General features: G+C 40.0%; 1 protein-coding gene across 2 annotated transcripts in view; it reads left to right on the forward strand.

Annotated features, from left to right (window-relative positions):
- Positions 1-634: 634 nt before the first annotated feature.
- Positions 635-22,357, forward strand: part of LOC139447232 (ras-related protein Rap-2c-like) — a 33,907-nt gene continuing 12,184 nt past the window's right edge. Inside the window, exons 1-2 of one of the 2 annotated variants that reach the window (XM_071228490.1) lie at positions 635-655; positions 748-1,795. In XM_071228490.1, the coding sequence (XP_071084591.1) occupies positions 1,255-1,794 (540 nt within the window). In that variant the 5' untranslated portion in view covers positions 635-655; positions 748-1,254 and the 3' untranslated portion in view covers position 1,795. Of the gene's footprint in view, positions 1,796-22,357 lie in introns of both variants that reach the window. The other variant, XM_071228489.1, reaches the window with a different exon arrangement.

Raw genomic sequence — 22,357 nt, forward strand, 5'->3', positions numbered from 1 at the left:
GTCTATGACGTCACTGACAGGTGCCCGATTGACGTTACAGCCGTATAAGCTGCTGTTAAACATAATCCACAATGACATTACACGTTGTGGTTACAAGTAAACTTGTGATATACATTATGACTAGATATTACTTTGAGATAAAGATAAATATTTTCCAACAACTGTAAAAATTATTTCTCATACTTCAGTTTCTACGTACACCGTGAAAGTATCCTGTTCACAGCAACTGATATCCATACGGTTAATGAAAACAAATAATGCCGAAATATGTCGCGTATGCTATTTTTCGAGAAGAAAAAACAACAAAACAGTACTTTCTGAAACCATAGCCACGAACATGAATTATCATTGATACGAACGCGTAGCCCGAAACATATATGAATTTGTAAGAAAAACCCACAGTAGCATCGTTTGGATACACTAGTGTCTTTCCATTGGAAATGTGTCTACGGAAAATGCAGAAGAATTAATTACATGTATCGTTTACTCGTTTTGTTGTCCCCAATATGGCGTATGTTCTAATATGTAACCTGAGATTAGGGTATACCACTAGTGGTTTAGAGGGACGGGCGCTAGGAGAACCGGTAGTCATGCTAACTCTCCTATCCCAGAGTCAGCAAAGTGTTCTATGAATGGCCCACCCAAAATGGCGACGGTAAGGGATTTGTCAGTGCACTGAATGTTTTGACTGGTGTATTTCACGCGATTGTGCGTCCAGAACTTGATCAATATTTATGTCCATTGCAGGTGAATCACATTGTCTCCGTTATCTGGCTCTTGATCTAGTGGTGGATTGGGGAATTTTATGTCCTTTTCTGCCTCGAAATCACGACAATATTTGTAGACAGGCGAGCAGACAGTGGTTTCTGACTGGGTCAGACCTAGATTTGACCAACCAGCGAAATCTACTCGTGTAAGCTTTCCCGGTTTGCCTTGGGTTGTAAGACATGGTATCAAAGTTCACAAGTGTTTGATACGTAAAAACAAAGAAAATCTGCCCGTCATTGTGGTGGATGAAGCGAGTTTGACCCAAAAACATTTTCCGGAAGCTGGAGTTTCGTGAACACAGGACATGGCTAACTGATGAGAAACTGTCATTGCGTCCGAGGAGTGGCTGTCGTGTGTTTTAGCTTCTTAACACAATCAGTGTGAATTGGGAATAATTAAAGATATATCATATCTTACTCCATTAAGTAGGATTGTGAGAATTGTTGTTATAATTCACAAATCCTCACTTTGAGGGAAGGCTACATTATGAAGGAGTATAAGGTAGTCGTGTTGGGGAGTGGAGGTGTGGGGAAAAGTGCTCTCACAGTCAAATTTGTGTCCGGTAATTTTATGGAGAAGTATGATCCAACGATTGAGGATTTTTATCGGAAAGAGATCGAAGTGGATTCAGCACCATCTGTTTTAGAAATATTAGACACAGCGGGCACAGAGCAGTTTGCATCAATGCGGGATTTGTATATAAAGAATGGACAAGGATTTGTGATCGTCTACAGCATTACCAGTCTCCAGACTTTCCAGGATATTAAAACAATGAGAGAACAAATTCAGAGAGTGAAAGGGGTGGACAAAATACCCATGATTTTAGTCGGGAACAAAGCTGACTTGGAACATCAACGTGAGGTCCCTTCTCCGGAGGGATCGACTCTGGCTCAGTACTGGGGCTGCCCGTTTCTTGAAACATCAGCAAAAAGTACACAAAATGTCAATGAAGTTTTTATTGAAATAGTTCGAGAGATGAATACAAGCCCAGTTAAGGAAAAGCAAGGCTGCTGTAGTATACTTTGAGGTATGTATAACACTTTACATAATTACCATGCTTACATACATAGTTACATGTGTTTGTTTTCAGAGGAAATATAGCTAAGTGACAGGAGAAGATATGGAGGTGACTTTCCTAAGGTCCTAGGATATTCAGTGTTTTCCTTTATGTTGAACCAGAGCTGCTCATGAGCTGTATGTCTTTAATACGCAGGAGACACAATTACCCAATTAATTTGAGATGTGTACATTAGGTGTAATGATAAACTGGGGCCGCAGTACGATACATATCCCGGTACTATGGGTATGATGCAATATGTATCCTGATACAATACTTTTATTTCATAAGTTTATATTTTTTTATATATTTTTTTTGCCGGTGAATCACAACCCTGTATTATTTATAACTAATGTTATATTTGGGATAACACTTTCTTAGTAAAGTACAGATTCTAGTACTTTTTTGGGTTGAGTCCCGTCCGGGATTCGAACCCACACCTGCAAGGGTGAGGCACCTAATTTACACTTGTCAGGGGGGTACTCAAAGTACGTGATCTAGACTACCAGTTGTCGGACTTCCATTTTTGTGGAAGCCTCGGTGGCTGAGTGGGTTAGATCGCTGACTTTGTGTGCTGGCGATTAGGTGCCTCACCCTTGCAGGTGTGGGTTCGAATCCCGGACGGGACTCAACCCAAAAAAGTACTAGAATCTGTACTTTACTAAGAAAGTGTTATCCCAAATATAACATTAGTTACATTTGACCACTTTCTAAATGACATTGTGTATTCATCCTGTATTATTTGTTTTTAAATTTTTGAGAGCGAAAGGGATGGTGGGGTATGCGAGTAGATAAAGTGTTTGCTCATCATGCCGAAGACCCGGGTTCCATTCCCCACATGGGAACAAAGTGTGAAGTTTATTTCTACTAACCCCTGCTGTGATATTGCTGAAAGTGTTGTAAAACCATACTCACTCTGAGAGTGAAGATTTGGATATTGTAGGCCAAAACATAGGTCAGAGGGCACTATGAATATTATGCTATTTATACCCAACTGGGAGATATGAGAGAAGCTGATAGGTTGGTTCTTGAACAGTTACTGTTATTCACATGTTTTTGCACCAATATAACTTGTAATATATCGTATGTATTGTGATACAGGGGTTGTAAATCCATGTATTGTATTGTGCGCCTTGTATCGCGATACAATTCTGTATTTGACGTATTGTTACATAACTAGTATACATGTCCGAATATGTGTGACAAATTTTCAACATGCAATAGTATTTCTCTGTCAAAAGTGTTAATGAATAAACAATCATAACATCTGTGATCCAACAATGTCGGTGCATCCCCTGCGTGATTGACTAGGGCAACCCACAATGTCAGTGCATCCGCTGCCTGATTGACTAGGGCAACTAACAATAATCAACTTCCTGCTTAACTCTGGACACAAATGCTATGATGCTGTGATTGACACACCTGATTATCTTTAAAAAAGGAGTTTTTTATTTTTCATTATTTTATATTTTATCAAAAGTAATTGGAGCCTTTTGGAGGACAGATACATTGCATAGTATGGATCCCTGGAGTTGTCAGAGATCATCAGCATGAGTAGGTATTCACTCACGCTGACTGCTATCATCCGCATCTTAAACTATGCTTTTGTTAGCATGGTTAGTGCAGTTCAGTGATGTAGGAAGAATATTGTTGACATTAACTATTGTATCATAAGACATTCACTCACTCACTCAATGGACATTCAAAATTGTGCATTTGGACAAGAAATAATCAATCATTTATGGTAACAGTATAACTTATGCTTGTCTTTCAAGATCTCTCACAGGTTTGACCATATTTTTAGATTTCTTGATATTAATTTTTATAAATTTGTCAGGAACCAAATTCCAATCAAGTGAAATCTCATGGCATTACGTTAACGTTACCCCAGGCAGTGGATCAATGTGTACTCGATTTTCATTCTCAGCTCCCATGGAAGTATACAAACCAAGCTGCCTGTGAGGCGCTAGGTTAACTGTCACATTACCATCTCATCCTACCGGGTACCCATTCACTGCTGGGTGAACAGAATCCCTACAGTGTGGTCAGGGAACCTTTGTTGCTCAGAAATTTAGTGTCATTTACTTCTGTTCAGGGATAATTGAACTGGCCTCATATATCAAACTTGTGGGTAAATAATAAAGTCTGGACTAGACAATCCAGTGATTGATATCATGAGTATCGATCCACACAGTTGGATGATGACATGCATCAATTAAGTCCGCGAGCCTGACCACCCGATCTTGTTAATCGCCTCTTGCGACAAGCATAGTCACCTCTTGTGGCAAGCATGGGTTGCTGAAGACTTATTCTGACCCTGATCTTCACAGGAATCAAGGAATTACACAAGGGATATGTTTATTGCTCAAATTTGTTACCTGACTGAAAAATAAGCTGTTTTTCAAGTATTTAATCTTTTATTCCACATTTATGAAATTTGGCACATTAAGTGATAGCAAATCATGAAACAAGTAATCCTACTTACATAGTTGCCATGGTTACAGAAATACCATTGACACCAATCACTAATTGTATGTGGTCATGATGTAAGATCAAGCATATAGCTATAATCTGCATGGTTTGCTGATAGGCTTAAGGAACAAGGGTAACTTATTGCTGCTAATCTCTTGATGGATTAGCCTTGTCGGAAATTGCTGTATCAGCATAATGTGATTATCAAACAGTGGCTGTGGGAGCTTGACAGGCAGGACTAATTACTGGGTGATGTTGATCCCTGTTATGTAACGTTGTACGTACCTGTGTTTGACCTGACGTGTATTTATCAGTTTGTTGATGTCACCACCCTCATGTTGAGTCATTGTTTTGCACACATGAGGTAACTATTGGCACTTAATTAAGGCTGATAAGTGTTCAGCTTTCTGCATAGGTCAGTGGTAGAAACTAACTGTTTTAGTCTACTAGTCCTTATAAAGATAACATATAGCAAAACCCTTAAAAATGGCAAATTTCTACTATTCCTTATAAAACCTTAACTTTTCGTCAGTTTGGCAAGGACTACAGGACTAGTGCCAATTTCTAACGCTGTAGGTATCAATGAACTATACATTTATATTACAGGGTTACAACTTAATACTAGCCCGCTAGCCTGGGGCATGTACAAATTCCATCAGACTAGTACAAATTTCTCAATTTCCCCATTGTTTTAACCATGATAGCATCACAAGGGCTTTTTGTCTTTACCTGGGCTAATATAGCTTTGAGCTAGTACAAATTCCCAATTTCCCCATGAACATTACAAGGGCAGTCTGCTTTTACCTAGGCTGAACATTACAAGGGCTGTCTGCTTTTACCCAGGCTAATAGTTAAGTCCTATCTCTGTATTACTATTTTATCATGAAAAGGGAGTGTTCAAAATGATGTTAATCCTGGGCCCTGAGTGTATGCTGCCATCATGCCTATAGTGAGTGAGTGTGAGTGAGTTGGGTTTAGCGCCGCTTTTAACCGTATTCCAGTCATATCCCAGCGTGGCAGCTTAATGTGGGAGGAAAGCCCGAAGTGATGCAGGTCTCAGACGTTTACCACTTCGGTGAAACCCACAAGCATGGGTATGGTGCTGACAAACCTAGAAACATAATCGGGGCGGGCCGGGATTCGAAACCACAATCTTAGGTTTCTGCCGTGCCCAAGGGACGCAACTCTGCACAGTGAATCGCGATGCCTTAGACGACTGGGCCACCCGTGACCCCTCATGCCTATAGTATTGATTTTAGGTCCCCTTATGTGTTTATTTTTGTAACAATAGGACCTTTGACCATGTTGACTTTCATGCTTAAAACACTAATACTTGGACACACTGTTTGTGTAGACACATGGTCTAGCGGATAGAGCGTCTGCCAGGAGAGTGGAAGGTCGGTGGTTTGATCCCCTGAGCGCGTCATGTCGAAAGATGATAAATAGATGGTACTTGTTACCCTGTCTGGTGCTCGCATTAAGGGGCTAAGCCTAAAACAAGGGCTGAACAGCTTGGAGTCAGTATACTGTGTTTGAGTTGGGTATTCATGTTATGCCATGGTATGATATCTTAGTGGGCTAGCACCATAAAAACAGCATAAATCTGGACTAGTACAAGCAGCCACACACACACATATACCTGAATTCATTACATATTGCTGTATGAGCATGATGAGGGCAGTACTCTTTAGCATGTTGTTATGCTTCATTTCAACTCAGGGGTCACGAGTGGCCCAGTCCACTAAGGCGCCGCGATTCGCTGTGCAGAGTTGTGTTCCTTGGGCACGCCAGAAACCTATGATTGTGGGTTCAAATCCCGGTTCGCCCCGATTATGTTTCTAGGTTTGTCAGCACCATACCCGTGCTCGTGGGTTTCACTGAAGTGGTAAACGTCTGAGACCTGCATCACTTCGGCTTTCCTTCCACATTAAGCTGACACGCCGCGATATAACTGGAATACTGTTAAAAGCGGCGTTAAACCCAACTCACTCACTCACTCACTCTGGTGTCCCCTGCTGTGATATTGCTCAAATATTGCTCAAATATTGCTAAAAGTGGCGTAAACCCATACTCACTCACTCTAGAGTGGTCGTCAAATAATATACAGTGGTATTGTCTGTAGGATTCATAAGGTAATAAGAAAACAAATTTCTTGTATACCAATGATGGGTGTGTTATACAATAAACACATGTTTACTGAAATATATCATTGGCATAACAAGTATTTCCTAAGCTTAGATCAAATAAATCATGTTTATCCACTTGTAATATTTTATGTTTATTTATATTTATAGTTTGCTACAATATACAGATATTTCCTATACTTATCGGATGCCATATATCATAACTGATTTCTACAGATGTCAGCATGACACGACGTTTCTGACCTATAACCGTGTACGTCAGATTCCATGATGTAGTTGTCGGGGCCTGTGGGGAGTAAGACAAACAAAGCTTCTGCTTCCCCGTGAATGACGAGGCCAGATACAGCCATGACACCATGTTGGGGGTGAGGGGATGTGTCCGGGATGGATAACTGCGACTTATGGGACGTCATGTGATGTGTGACTGAATGTAAACACAGTCTCTTCCTTCTTGTGCTTCCTGCTTGGAGGGGCGGTGAGATAGCCGAGTGGTTAAAGCGTTCACATGGGTACAATGTGTCAAGCCCATTTGCCAGAATATTACTAAAAGCTGAGTAAAACCATACTCACTTGCTCACTCACTCCTGCATGGAGGCCAACTCCTTCTTGGTTTAATCAATGTACAACTAGTGTTTGATATTCTATCGTAATCCCCCAAGTCCTGGTTTGACCAATGTACAACTAGTGTTTGATGTTCTATCGTAATCCCCCAAGTCCTGGTTTGACCAATGTACAACTAGTGTTTGATGTTCTATCGTAATTCCCCCAAGTCCAGGTTTGACCAATGTATAGTGTTTGATTTTCTAATGTAATCTCCCAAATCCTGGTTTGACCAATGTTCAACTAGTGTTTGATGTTCTATCGTAATTCCCCAGTCCTGGTTTGACCAGTGTACAACTAGTGTTTGATGTTCTATCGTAATCCCCCAGTCCTGGTTTGACCAGTGTACAACTAGTGTTTGATGTTCTATCGTAATCCCCCAGTCCTGGTTTGACCAGTGTACAACTAGTGTTTGATGTTCTATCGTAATCCCCCAAGTCCTGGTTTGACCAGTGTACAACTCGTGTTTGATATTCTATCGTAATTCCCCAGTCCTGGTTTGACCAGTGTACAACTAGTGTTTGATATTCTATCGTAATCCCCCAAGTCCTGGTTTGACCAGTGTACAACTAGCGTTTGATGTTCTATCGTAATCCCCCAAGTCCTGGTTTGACCAACGTACAACTAGTGTTTGATGTTCTATCGTAATCCCCCAAGTCCTGGTTTGACCAATGTACAACTAGTGTTTGATGTTCTATCGTAATCCCCCAAGTCCTGGTTTGACCAACGTACAACTAGTGTTTGATGTTCTATCGTAATCCCCCAAATCCTGGTTTGACCAACGTACAACTAGCGTTTGATGTTCTATCGTAATCCCCCAGTCCTGGTTTGACCAACGTACAACTAGCGTTTGATGTTCTATCGTAATCCCCCAGTCCTGGTTTGACCAATGTACAACTAGTGTTTGATGTTCTATCGTAATCCCCCAGTCCTGGTTTGACCAATGTACAACTAGTGTTTGATGTTCTATCGTAATCCCCCAGTCCTGGTTTGACCAACGTACAACTAGTGTTTGATGTTCTATCGTAATCCCCAAATCCTGGTTTGACCAATGTACAACTAGTGTTTGATGTTCTATCGTAATCCCCCAAATCCTGTTTTGACCAACGTACAACTAGTGTTTGATGTTTTATCGTAATTCCCCCAAGTCCAGGTTTGACCAATGTATAGTGTTTGATTTTCTAATGTAATCTCCCAAATCCTGGTTTGACCAATGTTCAACTAGTGTTTGATGTTCTATCGTAATTCCCCAGTCCTGGTTTGACCAGTGTACAACTAGTGTTTGATGTTCTATCGTAATCCCCCAGTCCTGGTTTGACCAGTGTACAACTAGTGTTTGATGTTCTATCGTAATCCCCCAAGTCCTGGTTTGACCAACGTACAACTAGTGTTTGATGTTCTATCGTAATCCCCCAAGTCCTGGTTTGACCAGTGTACAACTCGTGTTTGATGTTCTATCGTAATTCCCCAAGTCCTGGTTTGACCAGTGTACAACTAGTGTTTGATATTCTATCGTAATCCCCCAAGTCCTGGTTTGACCAGTGTACAACTAGCGTTTGATGTTCTATCGTAATCCCCCAAGTCCTGGTTTGACCAACGTACAACTAGTGTTTGATGTTCTATCGTAATCCCCCAAGTCCTGGTTTGACCAATGTACAACTAGTGTTTGATGTTCTATCGTAATCCCCCAAGTCCTGGTTTGACCAACGTACAACTAGTGTTTGATGTTCTATCGTAATCCCCCAAATCCTGGTTTGACCAACGTACAACTAGTGTTTGATGTTCTATCGTAATCCCTCAGTCCTGGTTTGACCAATGTACAACTAGTGTTTGATGTTCTATCGTAATCCCCCAGTCCTGGTTTGACCAACGTACAACTAGTGTTTGATGTTCTATCGTAATCCCCAAATCCTGGTTTGACCAATGTACAACTAGTGTTTGATATTCTATCGTAATTCCCCAAGTCCTGGTTTGACCAACGTACAACTAGCGTTTGATGTTCTATCGTAATCCCTCAAGTCCTGGTTTGACCAACGTACAACTAGTGTTTGATGTTCTATCGTAATCCCTCAAGTCCTGGTTTGACCAACGTACAACTAGTGTTTGATGTTCTATCGTAATCCCCCAAATCCTGGTTTGACCAATGTACAACTAGTGTTTGATATTCTATCGTAATCCCCCAAATCCTGTTTTGACCAACGTACAACTAGTGTTTGATGTTCTATCGTAATCCCCCAGTCCTGGTTTGACCAATGTACAACTAGTGTTTGATGTTCTATCGTAATCCCCCAAATCCTGGTTTGACCAACGTACAACTAGCGTTTGATGTTCTATCGTAATTCCCCAAATCCTGGTTTGACCAGTGTACAACTAGCGTTTGATGTTCTATCGTAATCCCCCAAGTCCTGGTTTGACCAGTGTACAACTAGCGTTTGATATTCTATCATAATCCCCCAAGTCCTGGTTTGACCAACGTACAACTAGTGTTTGATGTTCTATCGTAATCCCCCAAATCCTGGTTTGACCAATGTACAACTAGTGTTTGATGTTCTATCGTAATCCCCCAAGTCCTGGTTTGACCAACGTACAACTAGCGTTTGATGTTCTATTGTAATCCCTCAAGTCCTGGTTTGACCAATGTACAACTAGTGTTTGATGTTCTATCATAATCCCCCAAGTCCTGGTTTGACCAATGTACAACTAGTGTTTAATGTTCTATCGTAATTCCCCAAGTCCTGGTTTGACCAACGTACAACTAGCGTTTGATGTTCTATCGTAATCCCTATACTACACATAGTACCATACTACATCACTAACCACTGTGGGACGTGTAATTTGTTATGCTTTCATGGCCTTGATGTCATCAAACTGTGGGTACATTAAGATTATGTGCAAATGTTCCTATAGTTTTTTCGGCAGCACGTCATTAACTTATGTAAAATCATGACAGTCATCAGGGGTCTGAAATTTTATTTATTTAGACGAGTTTTCGCATCTATGTTTCAACTTTGATAAATTTATTGGACAAGGGTGCAACCTGGTTTTGTTTGGTACAACTTGGTTTTCATATTAACATGCACCTGGTTAACTCACTCACTCACTCACTCACTCACTCACTCACCCACCCACCCACCCACTCACTCACCCACCCACCCACCCACTCACTCACTCACTCACTCACTCACTCACTCACATTTACCAGTCTCAGAAAGGTAATTAACTGTACAGAAACACAGGAAATCTTCCTTTTCTTACCTCAGCTAAAGGTACCAGGGTGCCATTGTACAAAACAACCTTAGCACTGCAACTGCTGTAAGTCTATGTTAGCATAGCTTTGTATAACGGCACCGTGGTTTATTGTTAGATTTGTCCTCATGTGTTTCATAGTAGGATGTGCATAGAAAGCTATGTTACAACAGCTTGCAGCCATTGATCAGGGGATTCCAGGAGCAGTCCGAAACTTATGTTTGATGTCTCGTCAGCACCTGCAGCAAAGGGGAGAACAAGATCATTAGCACATCATTATGTCGTCAGTCAATAACACTACACAAATCGGCAGGGAATATTGACATACCTTTTTCAAAAACTTTTTCAGAGACTGTTTATTCTCATTTCTATGGACAAATTACATTTCAATGCATTTGAGGTGGTGAAATGGGGTTTAACGTCGCGTCCAAGATTATTCCACTTCCATAGGAATGTGAATGCACATGTTTATGTGTGGCTGCCTGTACTAGTCCGGACTAATGCCAGTTTTATAGTGCTAGCCCATTGAGATACAATGTTGCAGTTTAACATGAATACCCCACTCAGACACAGTATACTGACTCCGAGCCGACCAGTCCTTGTTTTTGCCCACTAAGATACCATGCTGCAGTTTAACAAGAATACATATAGTAAGTAAGTTTGGGTTTTTGATTTGGTCTGGTTGGTTGTTTAGCGCCGCACTCAGTAATATTCAAGCTATATGACGGCGGTCTATAAATAATCGAGCCTGGACCAGACATTCCAGTGATTGATATCACGAACATCGATCCACGCAATTGGGATCAATGACATGCATCAACCAAGTCAGCGAGGCTGACCACCCGATCCCGTTAGTTGCCTCTTACGACAAGAATTGTCGTAAGTAAGTAAGTAAGTACACCAAACACAAGACATTCTTCAGTGTTGCAGCATGGCGCTAAGAGATGGTCAGGCATTAATTGAATATATGTATACTGACACAATGAGAACACATAATCAATTGTAACTTCAGAAAAGATATCTTTTTGTGCTTGTCCATCTGCAAACATTGAATGAGATTTGAACCTGTATAACAAGATTGTTGTTTGATTATCTTGTGCCTAAATACACAGAACAACTCAATTTGATTCTAGTGACCATTTTGCCATATTTAAAAAAAATTGAATATGTGTTTTTAAATTGTTTTGAGTAAATATTTATGTACATTGAGCAAAAATGATGACGTTCACAGTTTTTTTATTTATTTCTTGATTGATGTTTGCATAGTTTTCTTTGCTAAACATTGATACGCCGATACTATATCTTGCTATGGGCATTTCACCAGAAACTTTTGCAACTATTCTCTATGTAAAGTCGTGTCCCTTGGCATGCCAGGATCAAATAGTCATGAGTTCGAATCATAAGATTTTCCAGGGCATGGGTGGCCCAGTCGTCTAAGGAGCCGTGCTTCGCTGTGCAGAGTTGCGTCCCTTGGGCATGCCAGAAATCTATGATTGTGGGTTCGAATCCCGGTTCGCCCCAATTATGTTTCTAGGTTTGTCAGCACCATACCTGTGCTCCTGGTTTTCACCGAAGTTGATAACATCTGAGACCTGCATTACTTCGGGCTTTCCTCCCACATTAAGCTGCTGTAATACTGTTAAAAGCAGTGTTAAACCCAACTCACTCACTCATTCTAAAGATTTTCCTTGTTAATAATCCTTGTTTCTCAACGCAATGTTCGTGCTTGTGGATTTTAACAAAATGCCAAACATAATAGCTCTGCATCACTTCGGGCCTACCTCCAAGATTAGTGACGTGTTGGGACTGAAGTACTGGTCATGGGGGCTTCGAGATTAACATTATTGAAGCTGCCAATTCACCTGGTACTGATGTGTAGACCAGTATCCATTAATGCTTCTTGGGCCCAGGTGGCTGAGTGGTCTAAGGTGCTGCAATCCTGGAGTTGGTGATCACGTGACAAAGTGTATGCTAGAGGACCAATTTGCTGCTGTCAAACTCACTGACAGGTATGTCATGGTGACATCTCGATGACTATACCAAGTCTACATTCCCTGATCACCAGCTGGTTACTGGCTTAAGTGGTGTGTAGATGGGCTGTGATGTCTCTAGCCAAGTTTTCTTGCGTCTGCTGCAGAATAGAGGCCATTTTGTAACCTTAGCAGTCTGTGTCCTGCTATATGGATATTGGCTGTGTGGAGTTATGTCCCTTAGCTTAAATTGTTTAAAATTTCAAAACTGACCATTGGTTTGCAAAAGTAATTAATGATTTATTAATTATCATGAATCAGAATTTAAGTATTTTTTCTGTTTCTTTAAAAGAATAATAATTATAGCAGCAAAACTATGAAATGATATTTTAGGATGTCATAAAGTCATCAACTAATATCATTATATAGACGAGTTGTTGCAGTCCCAACATTAATATTTTGACAAAAAACGGAAATGATATAATTTAAAGCCATTTGCCCTTTCATTAAATTAATTTTAGGTCAGGCTATTATTAGTATTAAGGCAGGCAGGGATTTATCTAGATCCCTAGAGCCCCCACCCCAGCAAATGTCAGCCAGAATTCCCAAGATGGAATTACAATGTTTCCATTCCATGTTAGTATAGTTCTATCTAAAGTGATGGCTTGGTTGAGTTTCACTGATTAATATGCAGTGTTAAACTACCTCTGAAGTTTTAAAAAAGAGGAACTTGTAAGAACTCCCAATTTTGAACTAAATAACAATTTTTCCCCAATTAGCTTGCCAAAGGCTCTTAGTTTGGAATCTTAGATAAATCCCCAGCATATTAGGTAGGAAAAAGACAAATCAGAATTGCATTTCAGATGTATTGTTTTATTCATCAAATATTATCAATGTTACTAATACTACATGTGCAGTGTTTGATAAGGTCTCGTTGGTCTTGCTTTTCAAATGTACATTTTGAGTACATTTGCTTTTAAAATGTACATTTTGAGCACATTATGCAGTTTAAATGTGCATTTTGAGAACATTTGCAGTTTAAATTTACATTTTGAGCACATTTGCAGTTTAAATTTACATTTTGAGCACATTTGAAGTTTAAATGTACATTTTGAGCACATTTGCAGTTTAAATTTACATTTTGAGCACATTTGCAGTTTAAATTTACATTTTGAGCACATTTGCTGTTAAAATTTAAATTTTGAGCACATTTGCAGTTTAAATGTTCATTTTGAGAACATTTGCATTTTAAATGTACACTTTGAGCACATTTGGTTTTGTGTTAACATTGCATTTAGCAGACTGAAACAAATCATGCTTTTCTGTTTTTACTCTTTTGTGTTTTTTGGTTGACTGTTAGCTGATCAGTTAATAAATTCAAACAAAAGAATTGCCTCATGTTTGCGTCTGCATAGCATGACGTTAAAATCGCCACTTCATTCAAAACATGATTTGTCATAATTGGTTGAGATTAAAAAACATGGTCATAAAACTGTTAAGCCGCATGACACGATTTAATGATGGGTGATTAGAAAGTCAGCTTCATTCTGTTTCTGTTGAGACGGCCATTAGATGACACATACGTGGGAAATGTGTTCCTGCCACGGGTCATTGTTGTTGTTATGGCGACATTTCCTTCCAAATAAGGAATTCTCCACTTATCCTTCCTGTTCTTCTTTGATAAGGATAAATCTATACATAGTTGTATGCTTATGCTCATTGTTATGTTTATTCTGGTTTTAGCGTCTGTGTGATGCCTCCACTAAACATCAGAAATAGCGAGCTTTTGTTGTGTTACAAATGTCGTAATAAGCATGATGATCGCCACATACACATTTTGTTATCAGTAAAATAATAATTACCGTATTCGACGTAATAAGTGCTGCACTCTTATTAGTGCCCACAGCGATTTTTGCTAATATATTGGCTAGTGAACAATCCGAATTAGCACCCCTTCCGATTGATCAATGTTCACAAGACTTATTTATTCGCGTATAATACGCACTCGTGTGTTATATGTAACCTTAATTATGGGCAATTAAATTCTGGAAAAATGTATATCTGTCGTACATGAACACGAAATGTATCTTTCAACTCTGTTTTTTTCCCACCAAAATAATATTTTAATAAGAGCCCCCTATTTCTAATTTTTAGAGCGCCCTGGGCGCTTATTACGTCGAATACGGTACTTAAAATTGCTCAATCAGTGTCCGAAATAATTGCCTGCCAGCTGCCCGTGTCTGGTAACTTATCTGTCGGGCTACATGAAATTTTCCTCCACCTGCCCAACTGACTGGCAGATAATTTTAAGACTGCTTACGTTTTCAATTTTATTCAGATTTATTATAGTCATCATCTGGTCTGTCATGTATTAACCAGGGGCTTAAGTGCTGCCTTTTGCTATGGATGGGGCCGGGGGATTTATCATCTACTGTTGACTCTTGCCATTCTCACGTAGTTGTTTGCATTATTTCAACTGAATCAAGACGCGTTTTTTTTCAGAATTTTTATGTGATTTTTCAAAATGTATCATTTCTGAATGCGGGCAGGTAACTTTGAAGATGGGCAGGCAACACTTATGGGTCACCTGCCTGCCTGTCTTGTTTGGGGGGCGGTCGGGTAGCCTTGAGGTTAAAGCGTTCGCTTGTCACGCTGAAGACCCGGGTTCGATTCCCAACATGGATACAATGTGTGAAGTCCATTTCTGGTGTCCCCTGCCGTGATATTGCTGGAATATTGCTAAAAGCGGCGTAAAACCATATTCACTCACTCACTCACTGTCTTGTTTGGTGTTCAAATTATTTAAAAAACTACTCAATATAATTGATCATGTTGATCAAGCTGGTTATTATTGGCTATAGTGTGAAGTAGGTTGGGATTTGATTCACTCACTCACTCACTCACTCACAAAGGTCTCAGTAAGAATGGGTCTCCAGCAACCCATGCTTGTCGCAAGAGGTGACTAGCAGGATAGGGCGGTCAGGCTCTCAGATTTGGTTGATGCATGTCATCGATCCCAATTGTGTGGATCAATGCCCATGATATCGATCACTCAATTGTCTCAAGAGTGTGGCATTAAACAACTAACAAATAATCTTACTAAAGAACCCCTATGAGGGAATGGACAGGGATTCTATGTAACACATGTTCAATCTGGGATTACTCTTTGTAAAGTTCTAATTTTAGTACTTTTTGTAGGTCTTGAGTGGGTATTTTGTGCTGGTGTTTAGGTGTTAAGTCTGAAAAGTATGGGTTGGAATCCTGGATTGGACTTCACCCCAAAAAGTACAAGAATTTGTACTGTACTAAGAAAGTTTACTATAAAACATTTATTACATTTGACCCCTTTCTGAAAAGGCCTTACAAGCCTGTACAAGGTAAGGAACCCCCATGGGGGATACGTATAGGATCGAGTTGACCTACTTGCTAAAGACCCCCCCCATGGGGGATACGAGTAGGATGATGGGGGATACGAGTGGGATGGAGGGGACCAACTTACTTAGGCACCGACCATTTGATATTCTGGGGGACCTCGGATTTTGTATCGAGAACCAGATATTTTATTTTTTTTAAACTGAGCCTGCAACGATGTAATTTTTGTGGCAGGCAATTTTTTTTTTCAAAAGTCTGAAGCATAATTATTTTTTTTCGATTAAATCAGATTATGTTTCAATTGAGGTTCAGGGAGTTCGAGTATGATTCAATGGAAGCAGGTTTGCCAGTTGAAAGGATCTGACTATCAAGGAAAGTAGTCAGTGTCTGTATTATATGGTGATCCAAATAAGCTAATACTGCATAGCACCTACACTTGTCCCAATCATTACTGACACAAAGAGAGAATGATACTTCAGTGGATATTGGAACAAGTCAGGAAAAAAATTGACATAGTGGCTGGAATCTCCTTATTTTGACTTTACTAGCTTCAACAAATTAGTATAATTGGATCTGCGGTTGGGTCATTTCACCATGGTGGTAATGACGACATTATCTGCGAGATAGGATCAGCTGATTGGACCCCAACTACCGCCTGTTAACCCATTATGCTGGGTATTACACGCGTCTCTCACACAACTAGTGCAGTGGATCTGTTGAGTTAGCAGTCAATGCTGATGGCGTGTCTCGTCTCCCCGGATACAGCATTCCAGTTGAGTACGAGGGCTGACTATTGGGACTATTTCACTATAGCAATTGTATTGCAATAGTACCCCAGATAGGACAACCCAGATCTCCACCACCCAGATCTCCACCGCCCAGATCTCCACCACCCAGATCTCCACCACCCAGATCTACCCAGATCTCCACCACCCAGATCTCCACCACCCAGATCTACCCAGATCTCCACCACCCAAATCTCCACCACCCAAATCTCCACCACCCAGATCTACCCAGATCTCCACCACCCAAATCTCCACCACCCAGATCTCCACCACCCAGATCTACCCAGATCTCCACCACCCAAATCTCCACCACCCAGATCTACCCAGATCTCCGCCATCTGTAGAATAGGTCTTCAGCAACCCATGCTTGCCACAAAAGGCGACTATGATGTCAATCATTAAATGGTCTGGTCCAGACTCGATTATTTACAGACCGCCATCATATAACTGGAATATTGCTGAGTGCGGCGTTCCCTGATGAGTTCGACAGTAGCCATTTGGTCCTTGGTCACTTGGTCACTTGGCCACATGATCATCGAATGTAGAGAAAATCCAGTATCACTTACCCTTTCCTCAACAACTTTATTCACTGTATGATTTTGATATGCAGAAAATATTCTGACCTAAGTGTGTAAAGTGATCATGTCTTATTTCTTTCAATGTTTCAAACATCTGGTTTGTGAGGGTTTTCTCTCATCGGGAAATAGAAACATTTTCATTAAGATACTATCAGTCACACCATTTAGATGTTAATTTAGTTTAGGAATTGCCTAAGACTGCCTTCAGTCTGACACAGAGCTTAATCTTTATGAATTGTGAAACAGGGACTTGAACTGCTGTACGATCCACTTCCTGGAGCATTTGCTGGCTAGCAGTAGCAGTAATTAACTCAGCTCTTTCTTTTAAATCTGTCGAAAGAGGTGATTTGGGAGTGAGTATGGTTTTATGCCGCTTTTAGCTATATTCCAGCAATATCACGGCGGGGGACACCAGAAATGGGCTTCACACATTGTACCCATATCGGGAATCGAACCCGGGTCTTCAGCGTGACAAACGAACTCTTTAACCACTAGGCTACCCGACCGCCCCCTAAATGGCGACTTACGGGTTTGGGTGGTCAGGCTCACAGTCTTGGCTGATGCATGTCATTGTATCCAAAAAGTGTGTGGATCGATGCTCATGATGTCAATCACTGGATTGTCTGATCCAGACTTGATTATTTAGAGACTGACGTTGTATAGCTGGAATATTGCTGAGTGCGGCGTTAAACAACAAACAATCAAACAATTAATGCCCAGCTGATCAAGACTTCAGTATAAGCATATAAAATATTTTGTGATTCTTTGGTGTGAGGTGACAGCCAGCATCACTCCCTGCCTTCAGTGTGGGCCAGAAGCACACATTCAACTGAAGCCTGCTTACAGAGCTAGTTATGTAAACACTAGTTGTGTGACAAGCATTTCCTGAATGTATCTCTCACTGGCCTTCATCGTGGATGTATTTACACTTGAGGGAATATTCCTGACAACTAGTCCTAGATAAAGATAATGAGTGTTTGTCTGTGAAGGGATACATCATAGGTGTGGCGAAGCAGATGAAATTCACGACTTACGATGTTGTGGCATTTTCTGGTTCAAGGTTAGAGTGAGGTGCTGGCATAGAGTCTCTGTTGTTTGGCAAGAATGGTTCAAGGTTGGAGAGGGGGGCACGGGTAGCCCAGTCTTCTAAGGCGCCACGATTCTCTGTACAGAGTTGCGTCCCTTGGGCACTCCAGAAACCTATGATTGTGGGTTTGAATCCCAGTTCGCCCGGATTATGTTTCTAGGTTTGTCAGCACCATACCTGTGCTCGTGGGTTTCACAGAAGTGGTAAACATCTGAGACCTACATCACTTCGGGCTTTCTTCCCACATTAAGCTAACATGCCATGACATAACTGGAATACTGTTAAAAGCGGTGTTAACCCCAACTCACTAACCATCCAGATTTGAGGGGTGGAGGTGTTTTTTTTTTCAAATTCCAATTTTTACAATAAAATCTCTTATTTTTCTGCAACAAAATATATCTTCAGAATCCCCCCTAAACCACTTTGTATATTTTCTGCTTTAGACAAGTTTGTGACCTTTAGATATGAATATAACTAAAAGAAGTGTCAGCTTGGGAGCAATGAAACAGGTCTTGCACACTTTGATACATATTTGAAAGCCCGGGACACTGAACAGTCTTTGTGACAGAACCCATTCAGTTTATAATAGTGCCTGGCAGGTTATGGCAAATTTTGTGCTATACAAACAAACGGTCAACACTTGGGCTTATCATGCATATGGGGCACGCCACGCCCTCCCACTCCTCATCATCTTCTCCTGTTTCCAAGAGTCTCAAGATGACTTCAACCTTAGGGATCCCTAGAGTCAAGTACCACAGCAGCAACCAATGGATAACACTGTCAGAGTAGAGCCTGATGTTGACGTGTCGGTAAATGTTTAATGTTGATGCTGCATCGATACAAATTAAGAGTATCTATACTCACTTCTTTCAGTGGCATTTAGAAGTTGGTGTGATGAAGAAAGACAAGTTCTATGGATGAACAACTTCTTTATTACAATTAGTGCACTAATTGTAATAAAGAAGTTGTTCATCCATATAACTTGTCTTTCTTCATCTATATTCAATTAATAATTCATTGCCACAGAAGCTATTTATTAAGATGGGACAATAAGAAGGCATCAATTAGTATGGTACATACATAGTACATGCTTCAATTTTCTCTATCTAGTCGGGAAAAAACAGGGAGGCACGACATTAAATTGTGGTCCTTTTTCCTCTGTGTGTGTGTGTGTGTGTGTGTGTGTGTGTGTGTGTGTGTGTGTGTTTGTGTCTGTCTGTCTGTGTCTGTGTCTGTGTCTCTGTGTCTGTGTGTGTCTGTGTCTGTGTGTGTCTGTGTATGTGTCTCTGTGTCTCTGTCTGTGTTTTTGTGTGTGGCCAAATCACCTAAAGTATAGCAATTTGCCCCATAGAAGTGGTAAACTTCTAAGACCTGCATCACTTCGGCCTTTCCTCCCAGATGAAGCTCACATGCCATGATGTGACTGAAATATTGTTTTAAACTTAATTAAACCCAACTCACTCACTCAAAACCCTACACATGCTTGAAACAAAGTTCTCAAGAACTGATGAAAGTCAGAGAAATGGGATACATCAGCTCAGAGGAATATAAGACATTTCTTTCATTTGCAGCCCTAAGGACAAACATAGAATTAGCTCAATATATGAATGGTCTGGCTCGTTGTCTTGAAGTTAAATATTTATGCCGGTAATCATATTGGGAGACAAGAAAGTAGACGTGGGCTATTTCTGTATAACTAAATGATCCAGAAGCATGGCATGAAATTAGGACACTTTTGAAGATGTTCATTGAAGGCCATGTTCCTTTACTGACTGAAGAACTTTACTAAACTACAGTACATACATGTAGAAATTAACCTAGCAAGTGTACTAGCCGGAATAGTGATAACGGCAGTGTACCCAAAGGCATGTTAGGATTATAGCTCAATGGGCTAGTCACGCTTGCCATGTTTTGAAGGTGCAAAATATTTTAGTAGTTTAGTGATTTTTGATATATCTATCCTGTTTTGGGGGATTGGGGACTAGAAATGAACATGTTTAAGATTGTAGAGAATGTTTAATTTGAGGATTTCACATTACACTGGAATCCTGTATATTTGACATGATTTTCATCCCAAATGCTTCCGGTCATATGTTTAATGAGTCATCTGATGCAAGATGTTTTTGTCAGTCAGAACTACTTACTGTGCTAAACTGTTTCCAGGTGTGTATTAGTAGTTAGAAGCCGGACAGACTGATATGTGTATTAACATCTCACTCAAGGGTACAGCAGATATATAAAAATAAACAATAAAAAATAGTCATTTCTGGAAAATATTGTAAAATCCCCATGACCATTTGAAGCGTTTTTTTAGAGAAAGTCAAAATTTTCATTTGACTATGTTAAAACCCATAAACCCATAAGATGTAATTCATAGCACATTGCAAATTACTTGTGTAAAATATATGGCCGTTTGCATGGTACGGCATGGAAGGTCCTGGCAATGTGAAAGGTTAAATATGGGCTTACAAAGAAGTAATACTTTTTTTCTTGGTTTGTCATATTATTAAGTGAGTGAGTGAGTGAGTGAGTGAGTGAGTGAGTGAGTTTGGTTTAACCCCACTTTTAACAGTATTCCAGTTATATCACGGCGTGTCATCTTAATGTGGGAGGAAAGCCCGAAGTGATGCAGGTCACAGACGTTAACACTTCGGTGAAACCTACTTATGATACCTTAACTATTGGGCAGTTTGGCAAAGGCTATAGGACTAGTGCCATTTTCTAACACTGTTAACCAAGCAAAATCTTGTCAGTTTGTGTTTCCATAAACTGAAAAATATAACGGCCATGCCTACTACTTGTCTACTGTTACCTGATTGGCTGATAATGGAATGGGCCGGTGTGTGTTGCATTGTTGCACAGTGTATTGATGTCTATAGGTTTTTGTGTGTTAATGAATATAGAAGCTGTCAAGTTATTATTGTTGACTTATTTATTTTTGAGAATTGACGCTGCATTTTGCTGTGAATGCTGTGATATCAGTGAAATACTGTTCAAAGTGGTATTAAACTCAACTCACTCACTCACTTAGCAAAAATGTCACCAACTAATTACACTATATGTGCTAAGCTGTGATGCAGGTCTCAACTGTTAGAACAGGACTTAAAACTGACAAGTTGTTTTACATTACGTCTTTTTTGGAGAGTTTGTGTTGTTTTAACATGTTAAATAGTGATGAGATGTATGTGTTCTAACCCTAGGGGTTTTGTATAGTCTGGGTGGTAAATACAGATGTTTTGATAATACTTTCATTCAAGAATATATACTTTATGTAGTCTCTGAAATGAAAATATTTGAAACTTCTTTTGGTTAATTTGTCCTTAGATATTTAATAGACAGGGTCCCAGATAATCTCTATATTTTCAGTCTGAAAGAAATCTAGACTTGGCCAGTATTGTAGACTTGCTTTGGAGTTTATTGGATATTTTCGTATCAAAATGTGTCAGATCTGTGTGTTACCAGGAAGGCGTGGAAAAATCATTGAGACCTGGATCAATGAACCTTTAGACTTAAGGCTGGACCTATGAAAAACAAAGCAAACAAACTGATGAAAAGATTCATATGATATGTTATCAAAGAATTATTTCAAGGTGTGTAGCTATCGAAAAAGAAACACACATTTACATTGTGCTGATGAATAATTGTTTGCTGCGGCAAATTCTGTGAGTCGTGGGGGCTACTGGTGGAGTGAATCTTTTTTCAATCACCCGGTGTCACCCCTCATTTTTAGTGTCCTGTTCATCTAATATTCTTCACTATTTTTGGCTTGGAATCCGATTCAGCAGATGACCGTGACTAATTATTCTCTGGCTTTGAAGTTTGATAGAAGTGCAATGCTAAGGTTGAATAAATTATCCCCCTGTTTTCAGTTTCTTTTTTCATTTCCTGGTATTAATATTTATTAAACCTGTTTTTATGGCTGCACTATTTAATTGAAATATCAATATAATGGATTAAGTCCTGCGGAAAAATATCAAGTTACATTAACATGATGAAGCCAAATGTCTTTCCACCCCTTCCATCATGGCTATGTCCTTCCGGATCTAGTTGTCACGTAGCAATACTACTTCATCAGTCTTTGACTCTAGCCACTAGTTGAAGCCCGAGTTAAGTAAAATGCTGTCCGGTCTCCTAAGCTCAGTCAATAATATTATTCCACTTAATAACACTACACTCAATTGAAAATGATGTATCTTAAAATAGGGGAGATAGTCTTTTTTCTACTTTTTTTTAAATGACTAATTTATCGATCGTACAGCAGAGTCCAGCAATCCCGTA

Source organism: Haliotis cracherodii, unplaced genomic scaffold (genome assembly GCF_022045235.1).
Source record: "Haliotis cracherodii isolate W230 unplaced genomic scaffold, xgHalCrac1.p SCAF_7, whole genome shotgun sequence".
Classification (NCBI taxonomy): domain Eukaryota; kingdom Metazoa; phylum Mollusca; class Gastropoda; order Lepetellida; family Haliotidae; genus Haliotis; species Haliotis cracherodii.